The 27653-nt window shown below is 42.1% G+C and overlaps 1 protein-coding gene across 1 annotated transcript; it reads right to left on the bottom strand.

The window, feature by feature from the left end:
- Window positions 1-640: 640 nt before the first annotated feature.
- Window positions 641-26298, bottom strand: LOC308303803 (uncharacterized protein). The gene is made up of 11 exons (XM_080748304.1): window positions 26227-26298; window positions 21305-25028; window positions 20522-20971; window positions 20150-20245; window positions 17770-19348; window positions 4430-4496; window positions 3385-3474; window positions 3111-3233; window positions 2386-2522; window positions 1790-1893; window positions 641-1629 (listed from the first exon to the last, which is right to left on the bottom strand). The coding sequence occupies exons 2-5, from the start codon at window positions 21444-21446 to the stop codon at window positions 19008-19010; spliced, it is 1029 nt and encodes a 342-aa protein (XP_080604430.1). The 5' UTR covers window positions 21447-25028; window positions 26227-26298; the 3' UTR covers window positions 641-1629; window positions 1790-1893; window positions 2386-2522; window positions 3111-3233; window positions 3385-3474; window positions 4430-4496; window positions 17770-19007.
- Between the last annotated feature and the right edge of the window lie 1355 nt (window positions 26299-27653).

Below are 27653 nucleotides of genomic sequence, written 5' to 3'. Positions count from 1 at the left end.
TCTTCCTTTTTATTGCCTCTTTCTTATAGGAGTAGTTCACCCCCAAAATCACTTTTTTCCTATTGATTATTCACATGGAGACTTGAATTCAATAACTTTTTTTGTTTTTTTGTCACATTTCTAAGACAATAATTTGATTACAATAAATGTACCCCCATTGATTCTGGATTGTGGGACCCAAATGCGTTAGGGTCCCCATCCGGAATCAATGGGGGTAAACTTACAATAATCAAAGTTTTGTTTTAGGATTGTGACAAAAACAAAAAATATTATTGAACTCAAGTCTCCATGGCGTGAGTAATCAATAGAAAAAAGAAAAAAAATTATGTTTCTATGTGGCCACACCCACCAGTTGCCTGGTTGTCAGGTGGGTGGTGACCCAGCTGAAGTTAGCCACACCCACATTGTTGGGCGTATGATAAAGGAGGAGGGGATGATTTTTTTATGTCATTTAATCTGTATTTCAATCAGGCCTTTTGACTCAGAGGCTTTCAGCTTTCAGGAAGAAAACAAAAATACACAGGGAAAGGCAAATTTGCAGATTATAACCACACCTGGGGTTATTAACTCCATAGACACATAGAAAACAGAAGAAGTACAAAACTATGGCACCACCTTTTAAAAAGAATAAGTAGTAGGCCTATGTTCTTAAGGGTTTTATTTATGTATGGGAATTCATGACTTTCACACCATTACATTAAAAGACAAACATACATTGTACATTTAACTCCCACCAGATTTCCAGGAAGGTTGTCTTTACTCGTTAATTTGGGTGTTCATTTGTCATACCTTGGGCCATTTGCCACTTGGATCTCGCTCTGCCAGATTTGGCTGGTTTCCAGGCTAGAGTTTTTCCCCATTATTTCTTTGGGGAAAGCAAGGGTTTCTTTCTTGCCATCATGCCATGTAGGCCAGTGGTTCCCAAACTAGTCCCAAACTAGTGAAAAAAGCAGATCTATAAGCTCACAACGCGGTGCAAAGCAATGCCGGTTTCGATCTTGCAGATCGGCTACTTTTGCTGTTATTGAATTTGAATCCTGAAAAGTAACAGTGTTTGGACATAACATGTCCAAACACCTTTACTTTTCAGTGTTTGGACATCTCATCTCATGAGGTTTAAGCCTCGATCAGAGTCTGCGGTGAAGAGCTATCCACAGCAAATTTTAGGTGGAAAGCTTTCCACCTCAAGTCAGAAAATAAGTGAAGGCCATCATAGTCAGTCACGGTGAAGTCCTATTCACCGTGACTGACTGGTCCAGGTCGACCAATCAGTGAACGGGGTGAAGAGCCTATCTGTCTGAAAGTAAAAACAGAGAGATGTGTCGGGACTCGCGGTGGAGTTTCCACCGCGAGGTATGACGTAACGTTGTAGTTTCATGACTCAAAAAGACTACACCGCGGTGGATAGCTCTTCACCGCGGTACCGACTCTGATCGAGGCTTTACACGGGACAGAGACCAGATGAGATTTCAGCACACAAACTTTTCACAGATCCAGTTGTTAGGAAAAGAACACGGTAAGTCATTCCATCCTCTGGATTGAGTGGCCCCTCTCCAAGACTCTCCATCATAAAACTCGACACAGTCTTCCTCATTAGCAAAGTTATCAGGCTGATTGGAGCCCCAGTACCTGGAGAAGTACAAACATGAATTAATTACATTACAATACCTGTACAAGGATGTTTCATCTCTCTATCATGACCCCAAATGATATTCTAGATAGTGTAGTAGGTTTGTACTTTTAATACCATTTAGAATAATTAATATACATTTAAGATGGCCAGTCTTACTTTGGTGTGGTCAGTCGGGATCCATCCACCCAATGGAATGATCCTTCCCTGTCTATGTCGGTCAAACCCAGCCACACTCGCTGGTTTAAACGTTCAACAAAGTCCTGGACAGAAAAGCTGCTGGTTACTGATGTACAAACTGTATAATAGATGTGTGTCTCTACAAAGTGGAATACTGTAGGTTCAGCAAGAGTTGCCAAACCTTTCAGGCTGCGACCCCCCCAAATAATCCTATTTGAACTCCCCACCCTGACAAGCACTTGGAATTGAGTTGAGGCATTCATTTAGTTTGAATCGGTTCAACAGTTTTTGAAAACTAGAAGCTCACAACGCCTCTTGGGAGCTTGTAGATTGGATATTTTCACTCTTTCTTATGTAATATTTGACAATTTGGCCAATCTTAAAAGTCATTAAATTGTAACTTTAGAAATATGCACATACTTTAATTGTAATACACTATACTTTATGTATTTTTTCTATTGTTGGGTGAGAAAAACGCGCACGCACGCACGCACGCACGCACGCACGCACGCACGCACGCACGCACGCACGCACGCATACACGCACACACGCACACACACACACACACACAGTACCTGTTTTTCTTTGTTCTTTATGACTATCAGGTCTGATTGCTTGTCTTTGCACCACTGTCTGCTCTCTGTCCAGTTCCTCTTCTCAGAAGAGATGTAATAGCACAGGCCATCACCAAATGTAAACCCAGCATGCGATTCTAACGACATAACAACAATGTTAGAGGGATATTTCACTTAAAAAAAAAAAACTTTAGATATATTAATATTTGATTGATTTTATCAGACACGTACATCTCCTTCCTATACAACTTCAAACTCCATTTTAACCACAATAAATTCATCTAAAACACCCGTCTTTGGTTCTGGTGACTCATACTGCCGTCCTAATAAGTGTGTAGGCTGTGTTTTATCAATTACTTTTTTCATATATTATTATTATTATTTCAAATTATTATTATTATTATTTTCCCTACAGAACTATTACAAATAAATGAAAAAACACAGCCTCCTCACATATTAGGTACGAGTCACCAGAACCAAGGACGGGTGTCCGATTAATCTATCATGGTTAAAATGGTTTTGAAGTCACAATGGGTTTGTATAGGAAGGGGGGAAGGGGGTATGTCTGATAAAATGAATATCAATATTGAATTGATTGAGTTTTTTTTAAAGTGAAATATCCCTTTAAGCCACTATCCTTTGATTTGATTACCTTAGTGACACAGTGAACATGATATAACAACGAAGGAAAACAACAAACAATCAATCAATCACAATGATCTCACCACAGAGCCTCCTCCTCCTCCTCCTCGTCATCATGTCAGCTTGTTCAGTCAGGTTGGCATGTATGATCTGTAACTGCTCCAAACGACTCAGTAGCTGTTGTCTCTCCATCATGTTAGACTGATCTGTAGAACGAGAGCTCCACTATTTATTTAAATTATATATAATGTCCAACTACTGCAACAGCTTATCTTGCTGCTATACCTTGTTAATTACTATACAGAAAATTCTATATTTATATAAAACACTGTAATAAAATGCAGAAACTTGACTTACGGAGATAGAGTGGGACAACAACGTTGAGGAGAGCTAGAACAGCACAAAGCAATCCAACACCGACTGCAACCCGCTTGTACCGTCTTATGTCTGGAGGATAAGTGTGCGCGCACGCACACACACACACACACACACACACACACACACACACACACACATACGCACGCACACGCACACACGCACACGCACACGCACCCGCACACAGGGTGAGAAACCCCGCTGGAAAGGTGGCCTCAGAGTAATTCAGTCAGTTCAAACGCAATGTGTTCAAATTAAGTCACTCATTCATTACTATTATCTTATCTTATCTTATATCATGTCGCAGTTTACTATCAGAACCGTCACAGCTTGTCCGTATTCGTCCGTCCGGACGGGTAAGACCTAACACTTTGGTTTCCCTGGCACATCACTGTGACATGTGATGTTACCTGCGATGTCACAGTGATGTGTCAGGGGAACCACAGTGTCAGGCGTGGTCTATGGGTTTGCCGCTCTGACATCACGCTTTGACATCACTGTGATGTCATGGGAACCGCTCTAACAGAATCCCTTTTATGCCCATATATGGAGATCCCTGATGTCATCAATATTAAGCCCAACAAGACTTCATATGTGAATGCCCATATATGGAGGAAGACAGCGCATATCTGTGTGGCTGGTTCAGACAGGGATCTCCATGAATGGGCATAAAAGAGATTGTATGTTGTAGGGCCTATGTATGATGTCAGATCACTCAGATGTGATAGACGTCATAGGATTTTCACATAACGAATAACTGAGTAAGCATGTTTGGGGTCTCACAGGATATCTCGATATACAGTACAGGGGTCTCCACTCTCCATATATGGGTAACTGGTCCGATATACATCACTGGCCAGACGGCTAAGACACGGCGCGACCTCGCCCTAAAGCTTGTCGCCCTAAGGCCGGGCGTCTTACTATAGTATCATATTATATTATATTCCCACACATTTCTTAACCACTTGTTTGAAAATGTAAAATATATTTAATTATTTATGCTGTGATCCGTAATTTCGTCTCTTACTAGACTGCATCCTCTGTGGCTCCTCCTCCGTCCTGGGCTCAATGTTTGCGTAGGTCGCATCGTCCATCTGTTGAAGGTCAAGGCTTTCATAATGTCCATCTACATCCATGTCTACCTCTATGACTCTAACCCTTCTTCACATGGTACTCTGTCCAACTCTTCTCAACACGCTGATGCCTGCCTTATGTCTCTGTGCCTCTCTTCCAGGGGCGTCAATTGGGTATGGCAGGGGTATGCAGCTGCCATACCCTGGGTCCAGGGGTGAAAATAAAAGCTACTTTTAAATATAAATCCATGAATGTCTCTTTGTCTATCTGCGCTGGTTATTATGTTGTTAAATTACAGTAAAATAACTACAAAGGTATTATAATTCTATTCTCCACACTTGTATTCTCCCCAGCTTGACAAAATGGTATACTCCCAGGTTCCGCAGGTCAGCTGCACTGCACAGGTGCAATGCATTATTGTTAATTGTAGCACGTTTACTAATGCTAAAGCTGCACTTGAACAACCGTTCCAGGCTGCCATATCCAGCCCAAGAAACCGTAGAAACCTGTGTAAAAAACTGACAAGTCTTTTTTTTTCAGACATTGTGAAAATAGCCGATCTACATGCTCACAACGCCTCGCGCTGCGAGGCGTTGTGAGCATGTAGATCGGCTATTTTCACAATAGAACCGTGTTATCCAAAATGTAATGCCTATTTTCCATGAGGACTCCCATCTTTGCCATACCCTAGCTTTTGCTGAACTGACGCCACTGCTCTCTTCCACTTTTTTCTAACGTTTTTTGTTTGTTACTTAAATACTGAAACATCAGTTGCTTATTCCTTGTTTCCATTTCCTGTCTTTCCTGTGTGTTGTAACAATTAGCGATCACGTCATAGGCTACAACACGCAACACGCACAGTCGCACACCATAGCAAATAAGCATGTTATGCCTGCCAGCATATAGCCTATTTGCAATATAGGCCAAGTTAGGTGCTCATTCACTCATTTAAACAAGTGCTTAAAGGAGTAGTTCACCCCCAAAATGCCTTTTTTTCCCATTGATTAGTCACGCCATGGAGACAAGAGTTCAATAATATTTTTAGTTTTTTGTCGCATTCCTAAGACAAAAATGTGATAATAATAAATTTATCCCCATTCGTTCCGGATGAGGACCCGTTTCGAAACGGGTCCCTCCCCATCCGGAATCAATGGGTGTAAATTTACTCAAATACATTTTTTGTCTTAGGAATGTGACAAAAACCCAAAAATGTTATTGAACTCTACTCTCCATGGCGTGACTAATCAATAGAAAAAAAAGTCATTTTGGGGGTGAACTACTCCTTTAAAGCTTGAACAGTTATTCAGATAAGATTGTGGCTGAGACATAGGCTATACCAGTGCTTAAGTGAGAGCATTTTCATGAGGCGGTGTAGCTGAAACTTTTCATGTCTCCAAACGTACATACTGTACAGGAGTAGAGTGTCCTCTCACTCCTCTGGAGCAGTGATTCCCACACATTTTTGGGAACTCTCAGGGCATCCCTTTAATGTTTTCATCCACGCCATGCCTGATGCCTGAATTACATTATTACTTTACAGCGCCTAGATTTATGTCATATTATGGTACACAACTATTCCCCCCTAAAATACATGCCACAAGGAAAACATTTGCCAAAAATAGAAGATCTACGTACAAGCTCACAACAAGTGTCGCAACGTGACACGTTGTATTGCGACACGTTGTGTTGCGACACCAGTGGTGATACATGACTTAACGCGCACTGCACACTTCTGGGTACTGGGTTAAATTTATATACAAACATATTCCATTCATGACTATGTGATTGGTGTCATTCATGTACTACTTGACAAAGATTGTATGGTCACGGAACACATGGTAATCCTACTGCAAAGTATCATCGCAATCGGACACTGCGTCAATCTCAGCTAATCGGGATCGAATATGAAAAATCGAACAGATTCTTCTTGACTATAGAGATAATGTGTACCGATTTATGTGATGTTTGAACAAAATCTGTAGGAGTACTGTCAAAAAATGTGTTTTGCAAAACTGTGGCTCTATCTATAACAGGCCCATGTGAAGATTTGGGGGCAGAGGTTATGATCTGGCATCCAGGGAGTGTGCATGTGGCCTGGGTGCCAGCCTGTTCGCTCGAACGGAGCGAACAGGCTGGCACCCAGGCTAGTGTGCATGCACATTTCGCTGCGACCAAGCCAACGGTGCCAGCGATTTTGTTTTGGTGATAATAGCAGATCTACTGCTCGCAATATCCTCGTGTAGCCAGACGAATCTGCCATTGCAAAGAAAAAATGCACTTTAATATTGTCTGGCTATGCAAGGCTAAGCTCACAATAACACATCACGATGCGACGCATTGTGAGCTTGCGAGCAATTCTTAATTAGCCGATGTGGGAGATAAAGTGGTTACCCCCCTGAAATAACACATCTGGTGTGTGCACACCAGTTGACCTTTTATCCCAAAATTGACCAAAACATGCTCTTTGCTCATCACTTGTGGCCAAGCAAAGAGGAAGTGTATCACAGCGCGTTACTTCTCCTTTCCTACCAGCTCTCTGTGCATCGTCAGTCTGTTTAGTCCAGGGATCTTCAAAAGGGGGTCAGGGGTTTTAGCTCACGACCCAAAAGACAAATGTTATGTCTCCCTGAACTAGTAAAAATAGCAAATCTACAAGCTCTAGATCGGCTATTTCTTCCTATCGTGGAATTTCTTAGATTTCTTTAAATGTATTTATTAACTTATTTTGAACAATCATTACGTCTGTTCTTAATTCAAGAAGATTACAGACTCTTTCAGAGAATGTAAATAGTTGTTGTCCGGCTTGACAGAATATACAATGGATTTTCAGCTTCACGTCTATTCAGGTAGTTTTTGTGTGTGTGTGTGTGTGCGCACTGTGAAGTCCTCATCATTAACTTATCCCTGCCACCCTTACAGGTCCATTAGAATTCAATTATAACAGTCATTTTATATCCCTCCAGAAATATAGATATATGAGCTTGGAATAATATCAGGAGTTATTTACATGACTGCAAAGATGAAACGGAAGAGTGTCTGTGTGGGTACTGTACATCCGCTTTATTTTCTGATCAATATCAGCGCTTCCGCTGTACAAAATGTTAGAGCATTTGAAAATGATGTGAACCATATGAGGCTGCAGGGACATGCAGAGAATGTTAGGGAGGGGCTGACATTTTTAAAAGGGCATTTTGGTGAAAATACTGAAAACAGCAGACCTCCAAGCTGCGACGCGTTGTGAGCTTGGAGGTCGGCTATTTTCGGTGTTTGATACCACACTGAACTAAGCATAATCAAGTCAATACTGGAGATGTGGCAAGGATTTCTACACAGAGGGCTATTCTTTCAACATAAGATGCTGCATTCAAGTTCAGGAGAGTTTGGACAAAAATAGGCCACCGACGAAGATTGAGGGTCAAGTCAAGTTTTAAAGCTGCGTATACCAGTATACAAAAGATATTGTCGTCTCTGGCAGGTAATGTCCCGGCAACTCTCACAGTTGATTTGACGAACAGCAGCTTTTGCCATCGAATAGGAGACTGACTGCGGAACCCTTTTGTTCCCATAAATCACATGCCCAAAATAGTGATGCCGGGTTGACAGTGTTTAAAATCATTGAACCACATGCAGGGCAGTGTGGTTCTCAAACTCTCTGTCTTTGAGGAGTTACGGGTCTGTAACTCCTGAGAGCTCATACAATAATGGAACCAAATGTTCCCATTTCCATTGCTCTCAAAGTTAAGACTTTATAGTTTAGATTGGGGTTCCACTAGTGACCAATAGGGGTCTGTAGCCTAGTCAATGGATATCCAACCTGAGGGTCAGGACCTGACTGGGACATCAATTCGGCCCTGGCATCTTGGCTCAGACCGGCCCACCACAACCGGCGCAAACCAAGGATTGGCCCTCTCCACTTATTGGCCGCCCAGCTCAAAAATTACTTTAACTATCCTAAAATGGTGGCCAAAAAAACCCCAAAAAAGTCCATCTGGCATACCGGGCATATGCCTGGATGCCCAGTCCACCCCTGCTGGGGGTCCTTGAAATAAAAAGGTTGGAGTTCCTCTGGCGTAGCGGGGTCCTCTGGCGTAGCGGGGTGTAGCCTGGTGTAGCCTGCAGCAGTTGTGTTCTCTCATAATGTGTGTGGGCTGTTGAGTGGGAGAGCCCAGTGGTGGTTGATCTATATTAGCACAGGTTATTATGAATCCACCAGTGTTTCCCAGTGCAATCAGCGAGATGTGTTGTTGCTAGGAAACATTCCCACGGTTCAGGGGGGCGGGCGGGCAGGCGGGCGGTCGCCTTGGCAAATAGAGGAGTCACACAGATGTAGAGGAACTCCTTTTTTTAATGTTATTTATCTTTATTCTTCTTATGTTTTCTTATTTTATTGCATCAAGTATTATCACCTTATAATTACCTTGTTCACTATCACTATATATCACTGCTCCTTTATTGAGTATGTGACAAATCAAAACCTCTTGAACCTTTTGAGCAGTGTTGCCATGTCTGCTTATTTTAAGCAACTTTGGGCTTCTTTTCTACATTGCAGTATTGATACTTTTACTTAAGTAAAACACTTGAGTACCGTAATTGCTGGACTATAAGCCGCACCTGAATATAAGCCACACCAGCTAAATTTAGAACAAAAAACAAATGTTTACATAATCCGCACCTGACTATAAGCCGCAGGTGTCCTTCCTGCTTCCCGCTAGAGCGCCCCTGGTGGCCGTTAGCTGTAAAAATCTACCGGTATATATAAATCCTTGTCCATTGTAAAACTAACTAACTGGCCGTTAGCTGTAAAAATCTCTATATAAGCCACACGTTGCATAAGCGGCGGGGTTCAAAACATGGGAAAAAAGCCGCGGCAATTACGGTACTTTTTCCACCACTGCTCAACCCTTTACAGTTGGAGCGTTTGGAGCCTCTCTCTTGCAGTGTGGCGGTGCTCTGCAGCCATGCTGACAGGCCCTCTTGATAAGGAGCTGATAGAGTGTCTGTCTGGACTGGAGTGTGTAAAGTTTGGAGGCAGGACAGAAAACAAGTGTTCAATCACAGCCTTGGCTCGCGGTTACGAGTGCAGGTGTCAACAACAATAAACACTCTTAGGCGCGCACAGGCACGCACACACACACGTACACACGGTCACATGCGCACGCACGCACGCACGCACGCACGCACGCACAGGCTCCTAATCACCAGACAGAGGACAGGCTGCAGTATAAAGCCTTTCCCTTTCAGGTGAGAACTGTGGAGGTTCCTGTGCATCCAAGTGTGATTCCCGTATTTCTTACTTTCCTGACGGCCCACCCATCAGATGTGTGGGCTGTCAGGAAAGTAAGAAATACGGGAATCACACTGTGTGAATGTTTATTCATTTATTTCTTGAATTCCTTATCCCACGGTTTTGTAATAAATAAATATATTTTTTTACATTAATGTTACATTGTCAATTATTTGGGTGCCCACTGGCAGTAATACCATGATAGGCAGGGGCGTCACAAGGGGGGGAAAGTGGGACTGAGTTACTAGGGCCCAAAGTGGAGGGGCTTTAATCATTTTATACTTTAGCTAGTGAAAAATAGCAGATATACAAGCTCACAGCACGGCACAGAGTGCCGTGCTGTTAGCTTGTATGTGCTATTTTTGAAAAGTCTTGAAAATGTGTGCAAATCTTTGAATATATGTACTTTTTAAGTGAACATTTGTAACGCTTCTGGGGGGTCTCTGGAACTAAATATTTTGGGGTCCGTGGCCAAATACATATTATTTTGGGGGTCCTTCACATGAAAATATTTGAGCACCACTGACATAGAAACATCTAGGTTTTTCAAAAAAACAGAGAAGGATTTGAAATATTCAGACTCGCCACAAATTTTCACCATTTTTCAAAAATAGCAGATCTACAAGCTCGCAGCGCGCTGTGAGCTTGTATATCTGCTATTTTTGCTATAGTTAAAGCACAAAATGTGAGTGAATCCTTGTACCCAGGGCCCAGAATTTGGTGACACACCCCTGATGATAGGTTGCATGGAATCTCTGCTCTCTGTGCCAGGCGTCCACCCCCTGAACCGTGGGAACGTCTCCTAGCAACACATCTCACTGATTGCCTGGGAAACTCCGGTGGATTCATAATAACTCTGCTAATATTTACATGGATCACCATGCACCGCTGGGTTCTCCCACTCACAGCCAGCCCACACACATGATAAGAGAGTGCAACTGTCATAGAACTGCAGGCTACCTGGTGTGGCCCCTACTACTAATTTAACCACTTAAACTATTAGGGGTCTTAAAGGTTTTTCAGGCCAAGGATACCTTAGCTGAAAGAGAGAGAGAGAGAGAGAGAGAGAGAGAGAGAGAGAGAGAGAGAGAGAGAGAGAGAGAGAGAGAGAGAGAGAGAGATGAAGCATATCGTCACTGTCAGGCAGAAACCTCGTACCTCCAAGTTTCAAATTTGTACGTTCTTTCGCAAAGTAAACCCCTGCTTGATCATACAAGGCCGTCGCACAAAAGTAGTGAAAACAGCAGATCTACAAGCACAGGCGTTGTGTGCTTGTAGATCATTTTTAAAATGATAAATGCAAAACAAACGGTTTTGGACATACAAGGTTTTCACCCGACAACGACGATATACATATTGGATTCATGTTAAATGTGTGTTTTCACACATTTAAAGGGGAATACCACTCATTTTCAACATTGAACCAAGTGTGGAAATAAGAAAAAGGTCTCTCTACACTTCTGTGTTTCCTAGAAGTGGAAGTGATTGTTGGGGTCATGTGATCAGTGACGGAAGGTGTACTCTTTGGCTCGCTCGGGACAAAGAGCACTGACACTGAAGCCCCCAAATATCAAAGGATAAATAAACAAGAATTGACACAGTCAATATATAAGCTGGTCACTGGGTTAAAAAGTAGGGGTGCAGGAAAAAAATCGATTTGAATTCGAATTAAAATCGATTTAAAAAAAATAAATAATATATTTTATTTATGATTTTTTTCTTCTTAAATTTTTCATTAGATATTATGTTTTGTTTGTACAAGTTAAAAGAATGTGTGCAAGCATGAATAAATCAGACATGTTGTCTTGGATTTACCTTTGTGTGTTTACATTATTGCAATAAGTTGATAAAACCTTTACAATAAAAGCCACGTAAATGTACTCTGCTTTTAGGCCAGCAGACTGGAGTAGATCCTGATATCCTATGAATTGAATAGAGAATCGTTTTGAATCGAGAATCGTTTTTAAATCGGAAAATAATCGTTTCTGAATTTGAATCGTTTGGATTTGAAAGAATGTGCAATAAGAGTCAAGCATGTGTACATAGAAATGGAATAGGAAATAGAAAGGAAAAAAGAAGCAGTAGGGCTATTATGAATGGGTGAAGAATGAACATGATTACATACAAAAAATGAGTGCATGCAATCAGAACTTTGTCTAGTTAGCTAAAGTATTGAAAACAATTAAGCGTTATGTCTGATAATACATCTACTGTACAAACAGGCTAGATCTATAGGCTATATGAGATTGGCATTACAGGAAATTCTTGTTTCAACAGCAATTCAGAGTTTTTAACAACATCTATGATCCTGTGAACATTTTGAGAACTAGGACTGAATTTCTGAAACAATAATATTGTGATGCCTACATATTGTTATACATGTCCTTTAAGCCCCAATGAGCACCAGGCAAGATGCATAACACTTAACCACTTTAACTCTGGTGTCCTGGTTTGGGGGATTTGAGGGGAGCATCATTGCTATAATGGAAGTAAATCTAGACTTTTTGACTTGCTAGCTTTTAGATTATTTTTGCATGACATAATCATATGACTAATTTCCATACTTTAGATAACTAGACACATTGTTGCAACACACCAAACCATTCTTCATATTGATTTGGGAGCCCACACATGACATTCATAAAGTGCTATCATGTGTCACTAGTTTGTGCTTGAAAAGTTACCTATGCTTTAATAATGATGTTGGATAAGAAAGAAGAAAGCCAGGAAGAAGATGTTCTGTTGCTTGCTCACCCACATGGTGCACCTGATCCCCAAGTTATCATACATCACTTTCTTCCTTGAGGGTAACGTTACTATCTCAAATGTAGCGCTGTGTATGTTTTGTTGTTTTTCTCTCTGTCCCTGTCTGCTCAACGTGTGTCTGTGCCGAAAAAGCTGATCTACAAGCCCATATCGGATCACTGATTTGACACGTTATGAGCTTGTAGATCAGCTGCAAAACCTGTAATATGATTGGGTGGAACCCCTCGAGCCAATCAGATTTCAGCTAAATTTTGGACTATTCCAAGGTAGGGGGGTATCACCAGTCTCCCCCCGCATCCTTTGATATTGGCTGCGTGACACCCGACAAGTAGAAGCATACACACTTGTACAGGCAGTGCGCACTCGCAGCTGAGAGCTGTAGCAGCTAATTAGATTGTGTGTCTCACTCGGCCGTCCTAATTCATACCTAGGCTTTTTGAAAATAGCCGATCTACAAGCTCACAAGCCCTAAAGGAGAGCAAATCCCTAGCCTCCTTCAAAATTGGTATGAAAAGTCACCTTCAGACAGCAGCTACCCGTGACTTGTAAATAGACTAAGCCCCCATGCTCCCCCCCCCCTTTTTCTTTGTATTCTGCCTTTTGTATTTGATGTTATGCTTTTGAAACTGATATTATCCTAGATAAAGTACTATGTTCTATCCGTCTGTCTTTCAATGTTATATGAGATACTTAAAGTGTGGTTCCTGTGGAAATAAGCCTCGGCTTTCTAGGATCTCCTTTTAGTTGACCTTGTACCAGTGATTTGTACTGTCATGAAACTGTACTTTTTTCTATTGCAAACTTCTAATAAATTCTTCAATCAATCAATCAATCAATCACAACGTGTCTCATCTGTACTTTTGCTACTTTAAGTACATTTTGATGACAATACTTTCATACTTTTACTCAAGTACATTTAGAATTCTGGACTTTTACTTATAACTGAGTACATCTACAGTGCAGTATTGATACTCTTACGATACTTTTACTTAAGTAAAACATTTGAGTACTTTTTCCAACACTGCTAATTTCCCCCATAGCCTGGAGGAGGGTACTGTCCTGCGATTGGCCCTTAGCTCTACCATGTGACATGAATAGCCTATCCAGAAGAGGTAATCAATGGTCGTCTAAGAAAATGAGCTGATTACCGAAGCTGGTGGCCCAGCTTAAAAATAGCCAAGCTCGTTCACTCAAGATCGCACGACACCGGCGCGACATCCAGCGTGCCATCACGTATAAATCAAGCCTTGCTCTCTGTTCCCTGTTACTGTACCCTGCACTCACTGCCGCGAAACAGACACCCCTGATAAGCAAGTGATGGAGTGTTTGTCTGCAGTTTGTGAAGTTGTTGGAGGCGGTACAGAAACAGCATTAAAATGTCCAATCAAAGATCTTGGCTCGCGGCGACGACTGCAGGTGTCAACAATAAACAGCTCTTCTTCACACATTTTAGGGGGGTTTGCTCACACTGCTTAGATTGCTGTCTTCATGGGGGAAAGACTCGGGAGCAGCTTTAGTGTACACACTACAGGGCACACACACTCAGTAAAAATCACTTTACGGAAGCTGGCCCCATAATGACGTCTAACTTCAAATAAATGTCTTTGAATTGTGTTATTACACCTGCCTCGAGATATTTACAAAATGAACGTAACAGATATTTTAGTTGCTGTTGTTGCTGTGACCTCTCTGATTTCATTTATGCATAGCCATAATAGCCTTTTCTAAGTCATCAAATGAATGAATCCAGCGAAGCCGTAAAATGTTATTTGAAAAACACAAAAACTAACCTTACAAGGCACCCCCCCCTCCCCCCCCTCCAAAAAAGGTACTTTTGATGAGACGAACGACTTAAACCCTCTATACTACCTCTATTTATTCGAGCGGTGCTAATCTCCAACATTTGGCTTTGTCCTGTTCCAAAACTGGTGGGAAAACGTGTAAAAAATATATCCGGGGCTAAAGTAAGCTGAAGCTTGGCCTACATCTGGCCTAGATATGACCTACATCTTGACACAAATAAGATAGCTCAATAGCTAAAGTATAAAATAATTAAGGCCCCTCCACCATAGTAACTCGTTCCCACTTTTACCCCCTGACGCCCCTGTTTACACCATTGCTCTCTGGGCATGTAGCCGGGCTCATTCGACCGGCGCTCGGTGACGAGGCCAATATGACATAGAAAGCAGCTTTTATGTCTCCTTTATGACGCTATCTGTCACCACCACAAACCCATCAGTCAACACAACGTCCCCACGGTGTGTTGATGGATGGTGACACTACATCCTCCTTAAGAGGAGACTGTAGCAGATGCAATGAAGCTGAAGGTGAATAAAGCAAATTAAACGGCCCCCGAGGGAAGACTATAGGGTGTCAATTTCAATGAGATACCGCTTTTTTTTACAATTCAATCAGAGATTGATTCAAGGCCAATATTTCACGCCACACCCGATATGATTCAGGAGAATGTCTACAGAGTATTGGAGCCGAAAGAAAGAAAGAAAGAAAGAAAGAAAGAGAGAGAGAGAGAGAGAGAGAGAGAGAGAGAGAGAGAGAGAGAGAGAGAGAAAGAAAGAAAGAAAGAAAGATCAAAGCTGAAATGTGACTGTGTAACTTACATTGCTTGATAATTATAATGGAGTAAAAAGTTCAATATTTGACTCTGAGATGTAGTCGAGTAGAAGTATAGTAAGTAAGGTATATTGGAAATACTCCAGTAAAATCAAAATAACTCATAATTACACCTAAGTACTCGCCTGATTTCAGAACAATCCACTCTCTAGGTCTATGGGTTGGAACCAGGCTACCTAAGTACATTACTTAAGTAAATGTTACTTTCCACCACTGTTAGCCACGTCCCTGATTCGACTTCTTTTTTACCGCATGTCACGTCACTGCTCTCTCTCCTTGTTTCACCATAATAAAGAGGAACATGTTATCACTTAAATCCATTTATGCATATGCATGTGTATGAATGGGACTGGGGAGAGGGTGTTCAAATCATCAATCATGGTCCTAAATTAAGAATCTAGGTGAGAACAAAAACATCAGAATAACATTTTGATGAAGTGTGTTATATTTTGTGTGATTTCAAGGTGTTGTGTGAGGCAGGCATCCGACTTCAATAAGACTCATGACTTTCGTGAAAATAGCACACAAGCTCATAAAGCATCACAAATAATAACTAGAAGTGCACTCTGTCTAGGTGCCAACTTGCGCCTTGGGCACAATTAGGCCATGTATGTATGGCCTACTTGTGCGCAAGCAGAGCGTGCCATGAGGTGCGCTATCACCACTGGCATCACCGCTTCCAAAAAATAACTGATATATTATGACCAATGAGTGACATCACCAGGAATACTGGTCCCTCATTGCCTGTTAATTATGACGCTGCCAAAGACCTAAGGTCTTAAAACAAGAGGACACTGACATAAAACAAGAGGACACTGACACGCACGCACGCACGCACGCACGCACGCACGCACGCACGCACGCACGCACACACTCCTTTAACAAACTAAAGAATGAAAAATATGTTTCACAAGGATATAGCATTCAATTTGAAAGGAAAGCCTTGAGTTCACACAGACAGACAGGGCTCTGGCTGTAGCTAAAGGTGGCTGCTGAGCTGACTTATGGAAATACTCTCTGTCCCTTTTCACCATGCAGGATAAAGTATTATGGTTGAACCGTAGCACCACTGAAGCATCCAAAGAAATGGAACGGTGTCAAAAAAACAAACACACAGCTGACAGAATTGTATAACACGTATATACGACATTATTTCTGGCTGATATGACAAACAACACAAGGGCTGGGGTGCGTTGTAAATATTCATCCCGGGAGAGAAACACAGACAACTTTTCTCCCTTCAAAGCCTGCAGGAAATCCACTCAATTAAGTGATGTATTTCCCTATGCAGGGGAGAGAGAGAGTGGGGGAGAGGGAGAGAGAGAGACAGAGACATAACGCTGGTGCACAAATCACAGAGAGCCCATTGAAATATCTCCCAGTTAACTATATCATATTACCACCACTGCTGAAATGTTTCATCCTTTATTGCTCTTCTATAGCACAGGCTGGATGCTGAATGGGTGCTGGGCATCCTTGATAAGAGAATTATGCATTCTTTCCCCCTGCCTTATAATTCACAGGATAGAATTATCATTGTGGTGTAGAGAGGTATGGGGCCACAAAAAGGCTGCTTGTGTTTTGTGCTTAATTCACTGATTACTATTATACTCCGCTGTGGTCCACCTCTCCTCTTAAGGCTCATTCATACTAGGGTGAAGTGAGTAGCTCCTCACTTTTTTGGGTGATGTGATGTCGGAAAGTAAAAGCATGCAGGGGGGATTGCACTTCATCTTCTCTGGAGTATGAATGAGCCTTTAGTCTCCTATTCTGTCTGTCCCTGTTGTCCAGCAAATGGTTTCAACTGTGTGTCGGGACCCATTTTTGGGTCATACAGTAGTGTAGACCCATTTCTATATGGGTTACGACGAGTATTTTATTATTATAATCTTTTTAATTAAAAAATATTTCCCAAAAAACAAATAAAGTTTCCAATTTGAAACATTTTACAAATGTATTTTTATTTTATATTTTTAGATTTATTTTAAATACTTTTGAAAAATGACGGAATTGTTATGTGTGTGTGTGTGTGTGTGCGTGTGTGCGTGTGTAAGAGAAAGGGATCCTGAACCACTGTTTGGGAAACAATGGTCTCTCTAGGCCAATGGTTCTCAACCTTTTCAGGCCGCGACCCCCAAAATAATCATATTGTAACTGGGGACCCCCCCACCCTGACAAACACTAAGAGTTGAGGCATTACATTTTGTATACCACAGTTCTTCATGCTCACAACGCCTTGCATTGCGAGGCTATTTTAACAATTTCTGCCCCTTATATTAGACAATTTTAATTTGTCATTTTAGAGGTATTAAAATGTCCTTAAATTGTTACTTTAGAAATGTGCAGATACCCTCTATGCACTTAAACTTTATGTTGGTTTGTTTACTGTTGAGTAAGAAAACATTGTTGCACACATTAAGTTAATCATCTGGGACCACCCAAAACTATTTGGGGACCCACAGGTTGAGAACCACTGGTCAAGGCGGTCCAGGGGCCACAAATGGCTACTCAACATGTTAGCTCATATAACCATCATTGACCGATGATTTAGCACCTAAAAGTCAGTGAGCTGGTGGCCGCATACATAGAGTAGACCAATAATAGAGTTGTACCTTTTGGCCATGCAGCCGGAGACTTTACACAGAATCAATGGCAAAGGTAAACTCTCCCCATGTTTGTTGATCAGGTTGATGTGGAGAGTCAATAGAGCTTCAGTGAACACACATAAACACAGGGTTCCATGGCAGTTAGCAAAAAGCAAAAGTATTGGTATCGAAATGTACTACCAAAAGTAGAAAGTACCCATTTCCCAAGTTAAAATACATAAAACAAATTTGTGCAAATAGCAGATCATCAAGCTTGCAAAAATGATTTTTTGTATTAATAGTATAAGTAGTAAAATCAATAGTAAAATAAAAAAAGTAAAAATAAAATGTGCCTCTGACATATAGTGTAGTAGAAGTAAAAGTACTGAAAATTGGAAATACTCCTGCAAAATCAAGTAAAACAACCTCAAACTTTTACTTAAGTACAGTATTTGAGTAAATGTACTTACAGTAGTTACTTCACACCAGAGAGAGAGAGAAAGAGAGAGAGAAAGAGAGAGAGAGAGAGAGAGAGAGAGAGAGAGAGAGAGAGAGAGAGAGAGAGAGAGAGAGAGAGAAAACAACATGTACAACTCACATTTTTATCGGACATTAGTTAGGCCTAAAGCCCATTTTCTTTGCATGTTGGGAGAGCCATTCATCATCTGGACAGATAACACACGCTCGGTCAGACCAAGGTCTTGTGGCGTAGGCTAAGCACCCAACACACTGCAGTGGTCGCAGGGCCAAGACAATGGATTCTGGCCCGGTGTAATTGATTTCCACGGCTTGAACATTTACATACGTGAGGATTCAGCACACTGTAGTTGTTGCAATGTTATAGGAAATGGAATGGCAGTGGAAGAGGAAGAATCAGATTTTTTAAGTAAAAGCAGCAATACCATAATGTTGCAATACTCTTGACACTAGTAAAAGGCTTGTATGCAAAATCTTTTATGGAGTGAAAGTACAAAAATGTGATCTACAAGTTGCGCAAGTATAAAATAGGGCCTATAGGTGGTTTGTGTATGTTTTGTATTTGCAAGTGGCCGAAATGGGTTTCCTCAGACGGGTGGCTGGTATCTCCCTTAGAGATAGGGTGAGAAGTTCAGTCACCCGAAAGAGACTTGGAGTAGAACCGCTGCTCCTACACTTGGAAAGGAGTCAGCTTGGTTCAGGCATCTGGTACGGATGCCCCCTGAGATCCTCGATACGCGTCGCACTAGGAGGAGACCCTGTGGCAGACCAAAGACCAGATGGAGGGATTATATCTCCAAACTGGCTTGGGAACGCCTCAGTATACTCCCTGAGGGAGTGGAGGAAGTTGCTCGGGATAAGGAAATCTGGAGGTCTGAGTTGGAACTGTTACCCCCGTGACCCGAGTCCGAATAAGCGGTTGAAGATGGATGGATGTATGGATGGATGGATGGATTCATTCTGAAAAGACACAAAGTACAACATTTGCCTCTGAGATGTGGAGTAGAAGTATAAAGGGGGATCCATGCCTCAGTATTCGACAGTATGATGTTGTGTCTCCTCTTCAGGTGATCATGGAGGAAGACCTGAGAGGTGAAGGAGTATGGACACTCTGAACAGGGGAAGACCTCTGAACAGAGAGAGAGAGAGAGAGAGAGAGAGAGAGAGAGAGAGAGAGAGAGAAAGGTTTCAAATGTTGAAGAAAAACTTGAAAGCCTCCATTGTCTGTCAAACATCACTGGTTAGATTAGAGAGAACTATGAAATTTGATACCTTCATGGCACCGTCCAAAATCCTTCTAAACCATGGCGAACGAAAAAAACAACAACCTTGTAATCCTGTTGTGGATTACATTGCAGTGCCACACAAAGACGAACTTCATGTTAACTAAGAATCAAGTGTACAATATGACTATCATTTATAGGGCAATGGCCCTCCCTACTTGTCCTAACAACCAACAAATATTGTTATCCTAACCTTTTCCTCTAAGAGTCTTGGCTTAAACATCATCCCCACATGACAGTGTCATTCCTTTATCTTGATATTACAGGCACAAATACAGTGGATGTTCTGCCAGCGACCCTGTGTACTTGGCAGTTGTGGTGGTCACTTCGACCCCAAGTGTACTATATTTGGGGCTCTGGGAATAGCGTGGCTTTCAGGACAACTGCATGCTGGACGCATGTGCTTAATCATGATGTCATTCCATTATTATAAGTAATATCAGTCGAGAGACCAAAATAAGAAGAGAACAGAGTATTATCTTCAACAATCCAATACCAAATTTAAATACCTATAGCCTAATGCTTTAGTTCACTTTGCTATTAAAACAAAGTGGAAATTATCTCTGCCTCCCGCATGAACGCACCGTAACACTATGAAGTACAGTACTAGTATGGTATCAGTGTAGGATTACAAGGGCACTCCTCACCTTCATCCTCTTCTTCATCACTTGACTGAGACGAAGAGTCTCTCTCCTGACCAGTCCTGTCTGAACTCTGGGATTCTGGAGCTGAACACTTCACAACTGATAGAGAAGAGAGAGAAGTTCAGATAGAAACACAGGATAACATACTCCTGTAATCAAAATTATAAATATATTTTTCAGCGGTGCTAAACGCTCCTACATCTGGCTTTGTGTGTAGGTCCCTATGTCCGTATGAGTGTCCGTGTGAGTACGAGACTAACGTCACACATGGCTAACGTCATAGAAAGTACGCAGAGACCGACATCACCACAGCTGATGTCACATAGTATCAGCCGCGTATGGTGAGGACTGACACCCCAGCCCTCCGTTAGTTACCTTTGGTGTTGGCTTGTGATGTTCTTATCTTTGCAGGGGCATCTTTCTTGAGTTTTCTGCCCTTCTTCTGCTTGCCCCTCTTCTTTTTCGACCAGGATTCTGAGCCAGAGTTTGACCAATCAGGGTCGTCACTGCTGTGGTCTATAGGTTGCCACCATGGGTCAGAATCATGAACACTCTCCTCCTCACTGCTGTCTTGCTGCAGGGGCCCTGGTGGATGGAGAGTCTGGTGAAACATGTTCAGGGGGAGCTTGTGAAGGACCACCACTGCTGGCTTCATAGCAGCCGCTAGAGAAGTCAACGTTGACCCATCAGGCTCTTCTGGTCTTTGAAGTGTCTCCTCCTGTTCCTCTTTAATGTGTGGAGGCTCTGGTTCCTCCTGGAGCAGACTGGAGCTCCTCTCCTGTTCAGGGGAAACCTCCTCTTGACACACAACCATGTGCAGGATGTCTAGGGGAAGAACAATAACATGATAGTGAGCACTGGAACATCTTCCACGAACCAAATGAGGTATCATTATTAACAAAACAGTAACTAACTAAATGTTACTAAAGTGTTTTTGAAAAGTTCAGAGAAATCAGGTCATGACCTAACAAAGATTGGTCTGACACTATGACTGACCGTACACTATGACTCAGACATAATAGTCGGCGGTGTAACGTAGGTGTGAGGGCCTCATAGTGGCCTGAACGTGTTGCCAAGAAGACTACTAAGCTCAATGTTATGACTTAAAGGTTTAGATTAGTCACACCCTGTACAACTATGTGTTTTAAGCTCACTGACCTCCACTGGTCCCCTCCCACTCATCACTGTCTTCAGTATCTTCAGTGTCTGGTTCAATTTCAATGTCAAAATTGTTCTGAGAGATGTTTTCTCCTTCAGCATCATCTTCTTTTTCACCTGCTAGTAATGTCAACGTTGACATATCAGGTTCCTCTGGTTTTTGAAGTAGCTCCTCCTGTTCCTATTTAATGTGTGGAGGCTCTGGTTCCTCCTGTTCCTCTTTTCCTCCAGTTCCTCTTCAATGCGTGGAGGCTCTGGTTCCTCCAGTTCCTCTTCAATGTGTGGAGGCTCTAGTTCCTCCAGTTCCTCTTCAATGTGTGGAGGCTCTAGTTCCTCCTGTTCCTCTTCAATGTGTGGAGGCTCTGGTTCCTCCTGAAGCAGACTGGAGCTCCTCTCCTTTTCAGGAGAAACCTCCCTCTTCTCATAATGTCGGCCCGATGAGCTGCTCTGTAGGCTGAACCGTATGCTTTTTTCAGCTCCACAGTCAGAGGTGGAAGCATCAGACTTCTGACCGGGATCTTGGCACCTGGTTTTTGGTTTGTTCTTTTGTGATGGTGTGAGCCCTTTGGGTGTGGACTCTGGGTTGGCTTTCTTATAAATCCACTCCATCTGTTCTCTCTTAAAGATTGTGTTCATTGTAATGGGTTGTACAAATGGTGCTGCCTCATCTGTGCCAGCCTCATCTGCAGATTTCAAGGGTTTGGGAAAGATGACTCTAGTCCATTTGACGCGACGAGACATCGTGACATACATGGGTAGCGCTATTGCCAAATTCAAGTTGTCCTTGGTTGATGGCAAATACATTTGCTTGCGTTCCTTCTTTTCATAGGCTGTCAAAGTGGGTATAGACTCTCTATTTTCCCAAGGTTTTTCACCTAAATATTCACAGGGGAAAATCAGTTCTCCAAAGAACTTCAGCACGTGCCAAAGAGCTACAGTCGAATTGCCTGGGATTCCGTCCGGAAAGATTTGACATCGAGTGGAGCGGTCTTGCACTTCAGCCAGAGCTTCGTAGTAGGGTGGACGTTCTTCCATCGTTACTCTGTCTATCAATGACACGATCGAATGTGTGAAGTCCGAAATGCATGTTGACGTCCGGCCCGGTGTGGAGTCCCCTTTGAGCGTGTTCTTATTGACCGTGTTTTCAGCCAGTATGTTCATCAGATCTAACAAGTAGATCTTGTTGTTATAAAACACGTTTCCCGGGCTGGTGCGTTGCCAGAAAAATCCAAACTTTCTGAAGAAGATCACATGAGTTCGCACCACACTCTTCACTGCACTGAAGATGTGTTTGGCAGCAAGCTGTGTTTGGCTTTGCGCTTCCTTCAACGTCACTTTGAAGGACAAGTTGCCTATGGTGCCGCCGTCTCCCAGGTGTTCTTGCGAAACGATAAAATGTGTGGTTTGGCAACTTTTAATTTCTATTGGATTTTCGATCAGTGCACAAAACGTACGTGAGAGGTACTTGCATTGCTGTATGAACATGGACAAGCACAAGGACTTTATGATAGCTGCAGATTGCCACCGCTCAGACCTCGGTGGCAAATGCAGGCTGGCCCGCTTGGACCACAAGCCAGAATCGCTTCGCTTCAAAGCAAAGTTGACATTTATCTCATTATCCAACACATTATTCCCTTGCAACTGTCCCAAGTCAAGACGAGGTCTGTAATATTTCTTGCCGTCTCTAAGCTTATATGTGCATTCATATGTCTTGTATGGCAAATCTTCCTGTCCTTCCTGTCCAAAATCCATTTCCAACACGCTGTATCCGTCTGGGCAGTAAGGTGGCGTGCCTAAATCAGTCGTTAAATCAGTTAAGTCTCTGTTTGTTTCACAAACGGGCAGAGCTATGTAACAACTCGGGTCTGGTGACATAGGTACAACTTGCCGCCTAGGTTGCCAATAGCCAAAGTTTGGGCCCAGGTCTTTCAAGGCAACGTTTTTCATCCGGTTTTCGATGACAGAATCTGATAAGGTTTGCACTGGATCTATGTAACCAAAGAGACTAAAGGGAACACTTAAAGTCGGAGCCCAATCCGTTACCACAACCTTTGTCAAAGAGGTTGGAGCTTTAGTTAGGTGCATTTTTAACTGTGCTGCGTTTCCCTGGAAATTACATGGGCCTATGTTAGTTGCAGAGACATTTTGAAGCGGTGGTTTGAAAATGTGCCTTTCGGCATACCCGTCTTGGGAGATTTCTTCGAGGTGTATCGGGCCGTGTGCTTGTGAGTCACAATGCAATGCGTTTTCTCTGATGACAGCTTTGTATATGTTGTCAGATAGGCTCTCCCACAGCTGCGTCTCTTCATGCTTCAATCGGAGAGGACAAGGCCTATCGTACGTGCCTCCTCCTCCTAAAAACATGCACGTCACACTGCCCTCTGCAACCGTCACCTGTGGCAAAATCTTAAAGGAGCTCCTATCAGGAGGATTTTCTGCGGCTCTGGCTTCAGTGCGCCCGTCCCAGTCTGAGGGATAGTGGTCTTTGTTCAGATGATAATCCCAGCAGGCCATGACAGTGTAGTTCCAGTAGTTCTTATTTTCAACAGTTCTCGGCCTAGTGGAGTCGACCATGTCCTTAGTCATGTTGTCTGCCTTTGGTCCGCATAAACAAGCCATTGCCAGTTTTGTTATTTCAGCAAATCCCGTCGTTTTTTCTACCTTGGGATGCACCAGCCATCTGGCTGAAGTGAAGGGCATAAAGTTGACACAGTGGCCAGTGTCAGGATCGACATACACAGAATGTTTAGACATTTCCAGAAGCCTACATCCGTAGGCTGATATTTTCTCAGCGCACTGCAAAACGCTCGACCACAAGATTTTACTCTTGGCAGGATCCAGATCATCCCTGTCATTAAGGTAATCTTTCAGTGGAACATATTTTACAGAAGGCATTGACACAGCAATGGTGAATACCATTGAAGAATCTGTCGAACTGACTGTGAAGCTCTGAATGTTTGGAAACCATGGTTTGGTGCGAGCCCATGATTCGTGTGCTGATTCTGCGTACTCTTTAGTACAATAAACAAGTGCGTCTACTACAGCCCATACAGCGTGAAGGTCCCGTCGGCAGCGTAGTACAAATATATTCGTCTGAGGTGTCTGACACGTACTTTCAGGACGTATTAGCTCCAGGTCTTCTGCAGATCCATCAGTGATTGAAACTCCTCTCCATGTGTAGTTCTGCACTGCGTCATTGTGGTTGTGTTGTTGACGTATTGGCCGTAATGGGGACTCGAGCAAAGGATTTACAAAAATTCCTTGAATATTTGAACTCCGAATGATATTCTTCACATTTTCCTGAATTTGACTTTCAGTTTTTGATTGTTTTGTCACTTTATTTTGATCAAGTGAATCGAAAGACTGGTGGAAAGTCAGAAGGGGACGTTTAGGTGGGTGGCAATCATCAACTCCGGACGTTAGCGGTCGTTTTCCGGGCGCCTGCTGGCATCTCGATATTCCTTGGTCATCAGGAGAAATCGAACTGAGAGCTGTGTTTACAGCACCGGGTGGTCGGCTGGATTCCCCGATCGCGGACTCAAAATCTAATGAGTCTTGTGAACTCGTAACTTCAACGGTTGTAAAGCGGTTGATAAGGTCTATTAAAAGGTTCGTCTTGGGATGGTTGAAAGATTTTTCCTTTTTTTTCATTTTTCCCAAGTTGAAAAGGAGTTCAAACTGTTCAGACTTGATAGACTTGACAGCTTGACAGCTCTTGATATTGCTGAAAGACAAAACACATACATTGCAATTATATAGTATCTTAATGTCTATCAATCCATCTATCTGATGATGGTTATTTACATGATATAATGCAAAACAAACAAAAGTAATCCTGAATACTTGCGAGACATTATTCCGGCACCAAAAGCTAAACCGTATGACACTTCAACTGAATATAATAATAATAATACAACTTGTTTTGCTTCCTTACTACCCATATAACATTCTGTCATTTGATTGACCCATGCAGTCATGCCATTCTACCATTCAGGCTGCCTACTATTGGCTGCTGGCTATTCATTGGAATGTAGATTAAAAATGTACATTGATGACCGTTAATCACCTCAGCTTCACACCAAGCCATGCTTGTGTACAGTATTGTGTTATTCATTTGAACACTTCGTGTAAATGTACGCTCGCTAATCACCTACGGCCGATACAGGACATCATCTACCTACAGTATTTGAATAAAATGTGCCTTTAAACAGCGGTGGAAAGTAACTAATTACAATTACTCAAGTTTACTTTAGTCAAATGTTGAGGTACTTTTACCTTACTGGATTATTTCTTTGAATGTTGAGTTATTTGTACTTTACTTGAGTATTTCCAATTAACAATACTTTTACTCTACTCTCTACTCTACTCCACTACATCTTGGATCCAAATATTGTACTTTTACTCCACTACAATTATTTAAAAAATGTAGTTACCTGTTACTTTGCAGGAAAAAAAACAGTATATGATAGAACATACATGAATCTCTTTAGCCCTATTTTATACCTAGACTATATGAAAATAGCCGATCTACAAGCGCACAACGCGTCGCCCCTCCTGAGCACACATTAACAACAACAATAATTATTATTTAACAGAAAAAAGTGCCCTCCGGGAGTGTGTACTGTAGCATTGACAAATGGATTTTTGTGTACAAAGTGATCACATGTTTTACTTAAGTAAAAGTACCAATACTGCACTGTAGAAATACTCTCTTAAAAATACTCTTTTAAAGATTTTTTAAAAGTACTCATTATGCAGAATGTCCCATTTCAAAGTGTTCAAAGTAACTAGTAACTAAAGTTAGTAGTGGAGTAAAAGTACAATATTTGGAAATATATTGGAAATTATAGTTAAATTATAGTTAGTGTTCTCTTTTCAAATACAAACTTTAATCAAATGCAAGTTTTTTAATTAAACAGTACCTTCGTGCTGAGATGTGTCCAGTGTCCTGTCTTGTCTGTCCGTTTGCCTGCTTTCCCCTCCACCCCTCTCTCTGTCTGTCTGTCTCTCTCTCTCTCATATCTGTAGTACACGCCAAACGTAGTGCACACAGCGCTCTGCCAAAGACAAATCGATAAATCCCTCTGCTTTGAACATTGTTTAACTCTGTTGAACTTTATTTAACTTTAAATGCTGGAATGTCATCATCAAGGACGATGATACACGAAAGAAGAAGCTGTAAGCAGTAATAAATCATTTACTCAAAGTGACAGGCAGAGGTGCCGAAAGCCGGGGGGACGAAGACGAAGACTTACTGGCCCACCTGGTTTACAAGTCGGCTCAAGCAGCCTTCACAACGCTCGACACAGCGACTCGCTTGCTTTAGCTAGTGGCTCAAGTCCGCTTGAGACGGCGCACCTCCGTCATCTCCATCTAAAACACTCCCTTACAAGGCATCGTGTACGAAAACAATAATCGCGCACCGGCTGTGTGCCATAGAGGTAAGATATAAATTCTAAAAACAGGCTTCAATGCCAGGGTTTCAAGAAGAAATACAATGACAATTTCAGGATAAAAGAGGAAAAAAATTAAATAAAATATTACAGTCCCGACCTCGATTCATTCGCACGCTGGACTCCTGTTGCCAGGAACAAAGCATGATGGACGGGCAAAAAGAAACAGATGGCTCCTTCAACAAACTCCTTGAGGCTCTCAAGGAAACTAAAGAGGATTTAAACCAAACACACTGACAAGCAAACAGCCTTCAAACACACAGAGCAAAATAGAGACCTCACTCTCTATTTTGTTGGAACAGATTCACGAGATGGTTGACACGATGTGGGTGCAAACGAGGACGGCATTAAAGAAACATGCGACCGCGTTAGCAAGATTGGAGAATAACTCATCTCAAAAACACAAGCCGGACAGTTTTCACTCTGGCAAAGCTCAGTTTAATTACCGTAGATAGACATGCCATGATGTCACCTTATGAAAGCAACCTAATTAGTTTGATGCATAGACTCAATCATAATTTACAATTTAAGCATTTAGCAGATGCTCTTCATCCATAGTGATTTAGAGTAAGCAAGGAAAACACAAGGTAATACATCAAATGCATAGAAATAGTAAACATGAATCATGTAAAGAACCTATCATCAGTCTACTAAAATATCAAAACATCAATAATCTGTACATTGATACTATTCAAACTATAGGATGCCAGGTGATGTCTACAAATGACTGGTCTACATAACATGCAATTACATTTGAACCTTTGCTTAGGTCATCGAGGTTAGTGCCATACCTCTGGTTGCTTTGTAGGCCAACAACTGAGAGCCAATGGAGGGAGGGGAGAAGGGAGGATATGTGAGAGATTTGACTGGTTGAAGACATTCTGGATCATTTGGAG

The sequence above is a fragment of the Nannobrachium achirus genome (assembly GCF_963921795.1).
Source record: "Nannobrachium achirus genome assembly, chromosome: 18".
Classification (NCBI taxonomy): domain Eukaryota; kingdom Metazoa; phylum Chordata; class Actinopteri; order Myctophiformes; family Myctophidae; genus Nannobrachium; species Nannobrachium achirus.
This window is presented reverse-complemented; position numbering and strand designations above follow the sequence as displayed.

What these genes read in the sequence shown, in the direction of transcription:
- LOC308303803 (XM_080748304.1), bottom strand. Translation starts at nt 21,446, where the DNA reads ATGTCAACGTTGACATTACTAGCAGGTGAAAAAGAAGATGATGCTGAA. An exon ending in GTGGGAGGGGACCAGTGGAG is followed by an intron (nt 20,972 to 21,304) that starts GTCAGTGAGCTT and finishes TTCTTCCCCTAG; the next exon opens with ACATCCTGCACATGGTTGTG. An exon ending in ATCACAAGCCAACACCAAAG is followed by an intron (nt 20,246 to 20,521) that starts GTAACTAACGGA and finishes CTTCTCTATCAG; the next exon opens with TTGTGAAGTGTTCAGCTCCA.